Source organism: Alnus glutinosa, chromosome 8, assembly GCF_958979055.1.
Source record: "Alnus glutinosa chromosome 8, dhAlnGlut1.1, whole genome shotgun sequence".
NCBI lineage: Eukaryota > Viridiplantae > Streptophyta > Magnoliopsida > Fagales > Betulaceae > Alnus > Alnus glutinosa.
In genome coordinates, this window is record NC_084893.1 from 3,906,829 (window position 1) to 3,916,288 (window position 9,460).

The 9,460-nt window shown below is 38.3% G+C and overlaps 1 protein-coding gene across 6 annotated transcripts; it reads left to right on the top strand.

The window, feature by feature from the left end:
• Positions 1–3,126: 3,126 nt before the first annotated feature.
• On the top strand, positions 3,127–9,460 carry LOC133874936 (pentatricopeptide repeat-containing protein At1g74750-like). 6 transcript variants are annotated; one of them, XM_062312876.1, is made up of 4 exons: positions 3,136–3,284; positions 5,818–5,879; positions 6,138–6,210; positions 6,326–9,460. In XM_062312876.1, the coding sequence occupies exons 3-4, from the start codon at positions 6,193–6,195 to the stop codon at positions 8,972–8,974; spliced, it is 2,667 nt and encodes an 888-aa protein (XP_062168860.1). In that variant the 5' UTR covers positions 3,136–3,284; positions 5,818–5,879; positions 6,138–6,192; the 3' UTR covers positions 8,975–9,460. The 6 variants fall into 6 exon arrangements, with proteins under 6 accessions (XP_062168862.1, XP_062168861.1, XP_062168858.1 ...); XM_062312874.1 differs by lacking the exon at positions 5,818–5,879 and having other exon boundaries at positions 3,130–3,284; positions 6,308–9,460; XM_062312875.1 differs by lacking the exon at positions 5,818–5,879 and having other exon boundaries at positions 3,130–3,284.

Genomic DNA, 9,460 nt, shown 5'->3' on the forward strand with positions numbered 1-9,460 from the left:
TCACATATGATAGGACAAATCATATCTAATATTGACATGTATCACTTAGCATGTAAGAAGTACATGTTATTTTAATAGTATGTGATTATCACATATTTTTTTAATAACATTAATAACAAAACATGTGCTTCCATATGCTTAAATGATACTTGTTACTCTTGTATATGGATTGTACAAAATTTTCTATAAACTGGTTTGTAAGAAATTTATGTCACATTTTTTAATAGCTTAAATGACACGTGTCACTTTTAAATACTAGTTTGTATAGTTTTTTACAAATCAGTTTGTAATAAATTTTTGTCATTTTTTTTAATCAACTAATAATTTATAACATATTCTGTGTTGGAAAATATTATGAAATTAAAAAGAGAAAATATGAAGGCATGATAAAATTTGAGATTTCACGGCTGGATTGCAACCCAATTTGGGTATCAAGGTACACAATTTGGGTATCATAGTTTGGGATGAACCCGATCGAGTAGCACGACAAACCTTTGCAGTGCATAATAGCCTGTGCACAATGTTGCAGCATCGCATGACGATTCTGTAGCGCACCCCGGCAGGCAGAGGTTAGTAGGGACTCACGTGGTCACCACATAGTGCGCGCAGTGGAGTTGCACTATTTGTGCAAATATACGATGACTCAAATTGCCGCCACCCTAACCCATGTTGCATGCATGGAGAAATTGTATGTGGTGTGGTGTGGTGCGAAGACAAGCTCTAATGTTGCCTCCCGTTCGCCATGGTAACTCGTGTTAATCTAGTTTGCTTTTAGTTCAACAAATTAGAGAAAGATTTTATCAAAATTAATAAGGCTCACATCACATTATAGTTGCTTGTGTTCTTGCTTATTGAGTCGTAGACTCACTATTTCACTTGTAAAATTTGTGAATTTCATAGTTATAGTAGCTCGCAATGCGTAGTGGGCTGATTATCGAGGCTAGGCATTTCAACAATTAGAGTTTTAGTGTGGCTTAGCATATTGAGACCTAGACTGGGAATTTGTTTTGAATAACACCCGGTTTGACTTTGGATGACACATTTTGATTATGTATTTTTTTTTTTTTTTTTTTTTAGGTACTTGAAAACGAAATTACAAACTAAAGCCTTGACATACCAAAGCTTAACAGAAAATAAATATTACAAACAAGACAAACAAGAAAGTAGAAAGGTAATAAACCCCAATCTGAAATTACAATGCCTAAATGGTAACAAAGGAGGGAATGATGAGTTTCCAACTCGAAAAGAATTGAAAAGGTTCCGGCCCTATCAACCTTGAACAAAATCAAGGATCTGTTCGCACCAGGCGAAGATAAAACCAAACCAGCAGAAAACAGGAGCATGACCCGTGCAAAGGCCTTCAACCCTGTCCAACGAAACAACCCTGTTGAAAGGGATGGGCCCTGGGGTTGTTACTTCCTTATCCAAATCAGTATTGTTTTCTAAGTTGTGTTTTCTAAGTTGTGAACAATATTGTTAGAGATATGATTCGTTTACAATTTTTTAAGAAATTAATCATTTGATTAATTTTTTACAATTTTTTACCTTTTTGTTTTTAAAAATTCAAAACCCAAATAATTTCTCAAAATTTTACAAAACTGAACCTCGGTTTTTATAAACTAAGATAAGACGTCGGGATACATTATAGAGGAATGCTATAGCATCTTCTTGTGTTCTCCTGGTAGTCTCCTGGAATGACATAGATATAATTTTTTTGATTAAAAAATTACATCAATGCCATCCAAAAGAACATAAATATAATTTTTTAATTACTTCTATGTCATTGCAAGAAAACACCAAGAGATTTTGTAACATTTCTCTACATTGTAATAATCTTTATGGTATTTCCAACAACCTTACCAAATATATTGGATTTGCTATGCTTACCAACTAGTTTTGTCGTTTTGGTAACTTTAGTGCTGACAATTCGTTTCTTTAATCTAAACTAAATTAAATAAATAATAATAATAATCCCCTCATCATGTTGGTAGCGAGTAGCATTACTATGTATACACGCGAGAGTAACACTATCTGAAATCTGAAAAACAACAAAATCAAGCTGCCGCTGTTACGGGATTATCCTCACCCGAGGAATTAGTAAAAAGATTTTTGCTTGGGGAAGAAGCAACATTTGACCACCAAATGTCGCTGGAGAATCGGGAGGCGTTTCTTGGTCCACGTAGACAAAAACTACGCGTGATTTTGAAGTGCTCCCCTCCCCACGAGCCCCCTGTTACAGCTGCATCACCGTATCCGTTGGATTTCGCACATCATAGAATTTGTTGACTTTGGCAGTTCAAGGGGCGTCAATGGTCGTTGTTCGTGTCTTGTGCAACAACCAAAGAAAGAAAACCAACACCTTTTTTTTTTTTTTTTGACCGCAATAGAGGAATACGATGTTAGCCTATTATGACTTTTTCTTTTTCTTTTTTTACTTCAAATAAATTTATTCGCAAAAGAAAAAAAAAATTTCTAATAATTCCATTTTCATTTTTTTTTAGGGGTAAAGTATAATTTATTTTATTTTTCTGGACAACAACAACCTTTTATGTAGTTTAAAGAATCAATGCTTAATTTTTATTTGTACTATGAACATTACCTTAACCTCTAGTGTTTAATGCATGGTTAATAAGAAATAAATGAATATTTATGTCCCATCTCTCATAAAATTAGGATATATATAAATGAAGTTGAGTTTTTATATAATATCTTAAGATGATACAAACTTTTCGGCACATACAATATATAAAACAACTAAAATAATTCATATTATTATAAAAAAAAATTGTAAAAAATAAAATATTTTAAAACACACATTTATCCTATTATTCCAGAATTTCACAAAAGAATTTATCCAATAAATCTCTTTAGGGCTCACACTCATTTTAGAATCGTTTTACTTAAAAGTTGACTTTTAATTTGAGTTGGGGTGTCTCCATGCCGTACAAAAGACATTGGTGAAAACGGGCTTACCAAATCTATTCCCCTGAAGGTCAAATATGTAAAAGGAATCTCAATAGAACCCTCTGCCTCTCACGTGCAAACCGTTAAGGTCACGCCACGTGTACCCAGCCATGACACAAAGGCAAAACTTAAAAAATAAAGAAAAAATGTTCAAAAAAGCAGTGTGATATCAGGGCTAACCTTACGGGCTCTCTCTCTCCCAACTTGCTTGGAAAAAACACAGGGTTGACGAGCAGAGAAAGGTGAGCCGCCATCTCTATCTTTCTCTTTCTGCGCCTCTCTCTCGCTAGACAGACCCAGAAAGCCATTCACCATTTCAGGTAGCTCTCTCATTCTCTATCTGAAAGTATCTTGTTGCATTATTGTTGCTGGGTATGAGCTGTATTTGTTTTTTGGGCACCGTTTGTTTTGCTATTTGACAAGGGCGTTGTTTTTTCTTTACATTTGTGGTGATTGAGGTACATGGGTTTGTTGGATAATTCTTAGATGTGGTGAAAATATGATTTATTGCAGTGTCTTTGTGATAATAGTGGAACAATTTGTGTTTAAGAGGTTAAGTTGTGCTTTTTTGTTTTTGTTGTTTTATATGTATAATGGAAGGAACATTGGCAGTAGAATGAAGGGTTTTGGATGATTTGGGTTTTTATTATGTTTTATGGTAATGGTTGTTTTTGGTACAGTTCCGGTATGGTCACGTTTCACCTTTAAAAGCACTCTCTCCACAACCTACAAGAAAAAAGATTAGATACAGGAGCTTGTCGGGTGTGCTGACGGGGTCTCACTCTGATGCCTAAGTCAGATTCTTGTAGACAAATATTTGGGAATGAGAGCACAGTAAAGTCAGAGAGATCATAGAGTTTTGATACTTGGGGTAGCAGCCTATAATTTATAGGCATGTAATTCTGATACATTAGGAGTGCTTTGATTATACTTCAATTAGGACTCTAATCCCAGATTGCGTGGGGTTAGGTCTCATCTCTTGGGGAGCCCTACTAGGGTAGGACTTTTATTTTAACTGAGTTTTGAATTGGCTTCTTATCTCATATCTTATGGGATAAGATCTTCCCGGACAATCCGGGGTAGAGACCTTCCAGCGCCTTCCCAGGGATTACGGATTAGGCCTATCCCATGAATCCTAACTATAATATCGGGATAAGAATCCTAGCATATTCCAACCATATCACCTCATGGTAGTCCCAAGAAAACCATTCTCGGGACCAATTGGATATGGGTCTTTTGTGTATATTCTTTTTTGTGTTCTTGGGACAGTGATGTCCCGAGACATATCAATTGTACTTATGCCCGGCTCTGGCAATTGAGGACATTCATAACATTGTTTAAGAAGTTCTCGAGGTGTCCACTATCCGAGGCATTTATGACTGACTCATATTCATGGGCCTTTATTCGGGTCGGATATATCGACAGGGCCTACAGGCCTGGTCATGTGCTTGTTTTGACTTTGGGAATGATAATTTCCCCAACAGTTATGGTTTGTTTGCATCTATTTAGAGAATTTTCTTTTTCTAGCAAAAAACCCAAGTGTTCTGATTTTTTTCCTATTAGAAGCAAGAAAATGAACATCCAAGTTTTGCCATGACCCAGTTCAACATTTTGTTGTTTTAGGTCTTGATGGCTGTGGGATTGTAATAATTCCCAGGGATCACCTCGGGCATCCATTTTATTGTTTTTTGTTTTGAAATTTATTAATTTTAGGAAGATTATTTCTGTCACATTTAGAAGTGCACCTTTTCTTTTCTTCTTTTTTTCTTTTTTCTTTTTTTTTTTTTTTGGGGGGGGGGGGGGGGGGGAGCATGAAGATTTTATTCATGCTTGTCAACAAAACGTTTGCCTTTGTGAGGCTACTCAGCAATCATGACTTCTGATACAGTCAAACAAGGAGTAAGGTAAACAAAACACTTTTTAGTACTAGTTATAGAAGAAAAGATTGAAAGTGTTTTGGATCGTATTTTCGCAAATCAGTAGAATTATTTCAATGACTGTTAACAAAAGAAGGTAAATTGGTAATGGTTCTTAAGATAAGTTAATAGTTTATATGTGCTCTCTTAACTAGCATTAGATTTCTCGGTATATTGTTGAAGCACATCAATTTTGACATCTTCCAGTGAGCAATTCAATAAAATATATGCAGTTAAGTCAAAATCGCCTCTGAAAGAAGATAGGACTTCGTGTTATTTCTGGTTCATTACTCTTGAGGTGTCCATTCAAGTGTAGATGCTAAGAATGTGAAGTAACTTACAATTATAATGAAAAGTCACTGAGAGTGGTGGTGTGTGGTGGTGATGTTCCTTAACTTTTGCACAAACCTGTAGTGTAACTAAGACAATGAAGCAGAATTTAAAGGGACCCCAGTAGCATGTCTGGAGGAGATTTAGTGGTCTTTAACCCCAAACTTCTATATCAAGCTACCATTAGAAAGTTAGGGAGCACAGCAACTGTGTATTATGCTGTGACAGAAATTTCATGTTGTTTTCGAACAATTTCTTGCCGAAGAAATGGTATCTGGGTTGATCGCAGATGATGATTACTTCAAGAAGTCATCTCTTGTTGAAGGGGCTAGATAGTGGCAGGGTAGAATTATCTGTACTTGTTATGTAGCTTTTAGAGTTTGAAATTCAACTTTGAATTGGTCTCCTGTGTGACTAAGGTGATGTGCATAATATAATTTCTCTCTGGAAAATCACATGATCTGGTCTGCCAGTTCAACATTTGTTTGGAAAGTATGCGCATAAAGGAATAAATGATTCTTTAATTCTTTTTGCCATAGTTTTCACCAATCAAGGTGGTTTGGGGTGTTCTCTCTTGTGATGTGCCCAGGCCATTTTTCCCATGCAGCTTATATGATAATGCAGTCATTGCTACATAGGGAGGAATGAAACACATTTCGTGCACCTGTAGTAAGTTCACTTTTTTATTGGTTTACAGGCTCTTGACATTCTAGGTATGATGAAGTGGACAGAATCCACTGAAAGGCTTGTTATAAAATTAGACATACATATAATAGCATATTAGGTAGAATAGATCAACATATTAATTTCTTTGTTATATATCAATTCTTTTTCTTCCTTACAGATGTCTAATATATTTTATGTATGTACATATAATGCTTTATTGCAAACAAGCTCTGAAATCTTATTCTTTGTGCATTTTGATAGATTGACAAATGCTTTACTGGATGGATAGCATTAGGAGAATGGCCTTATAGTAGTGATGCTGCTATATGAGCAAGTAAAATATGCATTTTCTACTTTAGATGTTGAAAATGTTTTGATTTGATATGTATGGTTCTAACTTGATTTATGATTCATGAAACCTTATTGTGAAGGTGCTACTGTATCTGCAGATGTTACGAGCAAAACATATCGGTAACCTTTCCAATAGTGCTCGGTCCTTTTTTCTTAATGGGTCACGATGCAGTGCAGCAGATGGAAATTCATGTACTTGCCCTGAAGATGAAACTTGTGTTTCAAGAAGGCAGAGTAAAAGAAATGAAGTTCTGCTTGCACAAAAGCCATCCACCTTAGTATCCACATCTTCGAGCAGAGTAGGAACCTTAGTTTCAGAGGAGTCAGTTAAAGTACTAGGTTCTCAGAAGGCTAAGAATGTTGATCACCCAAGTCCTCTGAAACAAGTTGTTTCTGCCCCCAGTTCTTTGAGGAGATCTGATTGTGTAAGTTATGCTACTGGCATTGATGCTGCTCAAAAGGATGTGGTGCAGTCATCACCCCTTATCTCTGACCAGTTTGTTAAGGCTGGCATTGCAACGGTAAATTTTCTGTCTGATTTAGTAAATTATAAGCTTCCTCTATCAGGTGGAGATGGACTACTAAATTCAACTGGGAACTGTATGGTCGATCCCACTAGGCCTCTCTCCAGCATCAAATCAGCAAATGTGAGACACATCAAAAGAGAGAACTTTTCCAGTGTTCATCCAAGATCATCTCCGCAGGTAGCGGCTGGGTCAAATGATACAACAAATGTTCATGCAACAAGGGGTAAAGGTGATAAATCCAATTTCGTTAAAGGTCTCAAGCATGGTCCATATGCTGGAACAGGGAATTCGGTGGCAGCTCACAGTATATCTTCAGATGCTCATGAGAAGAAGACTGTACCAGAGAGAACAAGAGCTCATTCAAACCGCTTCACATCTAATTGTAATTTGAACGTGCAGACTTCAGATGCAGAGTTTGTGGGTTCTAATAGTAGAGGTTTCAACAGACACAATAGAGGTTTTAACAAACCGCCCAGCGATATGGCAGTGGCAACAGGAATTGCTCCAATTAAGAGGCAGTTTGCAAATCCTGGGCATGCTGTGGGAAGTGTTTATCAAATACTGCAACAACTGAAGTGGGGTCCTGCGGCTGAAAAGGCTCTTGGAGATCTCAGATATCCAATGGATGCGTTTCAGGCAAACCAGATTCTCAAGCAACTTCAAGACCACTCAGTTGCCCTTGGCTTTTTCTATTGGTTGAAGCGGCAACCTGGGTTCAAGCATGATGGGCACACTTATACCACCATGGTTGGCAACCTTGGAAAAGCCAGGCAGTTTGGCGCAATAAACAAATTGCTTGATCAGATGGTGAAGGATGGTTGCCAGCCTAATGTTGTGACATATAACCGTTTGATTCATAGTTATGGCCGTGCAAACTACTTGAAGGAAGCACTCAGGGTTTTCAATCAAATGCAGGAGGCAGGATGTGAACCTGACCGTGTCACTTACTGTACACTCATTGACATCCATGCCAAATCTGGCTTTCTTGATGTTGCCATGTGTATGTATGAGAGAATGCAAGAGGCTGGTCTTTCTCCTGACACATTTACTTACAGTGTTATAATCAACTGCCTTGGGAAAGCTGGGAATTTGGCTGCAGCCCAAACGCTATTCTGCGAGATGAGAGATCAGGGTTGTGTTCCTAATTTAGTCACCTATAATATCATGATTGCTTTGCAAGCCAAAGCAAGGAACTATGAAACCGCCTTGAAGCTTTATCGCGATATGCAGAATGCAGGATTTGAACCTGATAAAGTGAGTTATAGCATAGTGATGGAGGTGCTTGGCCATTGTGGGTACCTTGAGGAAGCAGAAGCAGTTTTTGTAGAAATGAAACAGAAAAACTGGGTCCCGGATGAACCTGTTTATGGTCTTTTAGTTGACTTGTGGGGAAAGGCTGGTAATGTTGAGAAGGCCTGGGATTGGTACCAAGCAATGCTCTATGCTGGTTTGCGGCCTAATGTGCCCACTTGCAATTCCCTGCTCAGCGCTTTCCTTAGGGTGCACCGGCTGTCGGATGCGTATAATTTACTACAGAGCATGGTGGGTTTGGGTCTAAACCCTTCTTTGCAAACTTATACATTGCTCCTCAGTTGTAGTACAGAAGCACAGTCACCATATGACATGGGGTTTTGTTGCAAGCTCATGACCATCACACGCCACCCTGCACATACATTTCTACTGTCCATGCCAGCAGCAGGACCTGATGGTCAAAATGTGCGGAATCATGTAAGCAAGTTCCTGGACCTGATGCATTCTGAGGATAGGGAGAGCAAGAGGGGACTGGTAGATGCAGTGGTAGATTTTCTTCACAAGTCAGGGCTCAAGGAGGAGGCAGGCTCAGTTTGGGAAGTGGCTGCACAAAAGAATGTGTATCCAGATGCCGTCAAAGAGAAGAGCTCCTGCTATTGGCTTATTAACCTGCATGTTATGTCAGATGGTACGGCTGTGACAGCACTGTCAAGGACACTTGCTTGGTTTCGCCAGCAAATGCTAATGTCAGGGATAGGTCCCAGCCGGATTGATATTGTAACCGGATGGGGCCGGCGGAGCAGAGTGACAGGATCGTCTATGGTGAGGCAGGCTGTTCAGGAGCTGCTGAACATATTTAGCTTCCCATTTTTCACTGAGAATGGCAATTCTGGGTGTTTTGTGGGATGCGGGGAGCCTCTTAATAGATGGCTGCACCAATCTTATGTGGAGCGGATGCATCTACTGTAGTTGGTCAGAATTTTGCTCTTATTGTAACTTGAGCACAGTTTTTGTAGCTTAAACACAGTTTTGTGCTTGCCTCATGCATTAGCTATGATTCTATGTACTTGACCTTGTTCTCGCGTGGAGCATTTTAAGCTAAAAAAAGGCAAATATGTCAATTTTAAGAGATGCTACACTCTACATACAACTTATATTAGTTGGGTTACAACTTTGATGACAATGGTGATCTGCCTGAAGCCTGACAACAATCAATATCGTATCTACTGCTGGAATATGCATGGTTGCCAGTGGGAATGAGGAAAGTCCAGTGTCTGATGCAGGGAAGGGAGAAAAAACATGGAAGATTTAATAATATGTGGAGGATCTTGTCTTATTCACTAACTATTTGCTTTGGCCTTTGGCTGCTTGGTTCCACTGTGATTGTAGTCCAATACGGTCGTTTTCTCTGGCAGAAATCAGCTTTCATTAACTTAGGCTTAAATTTTTTTTTTA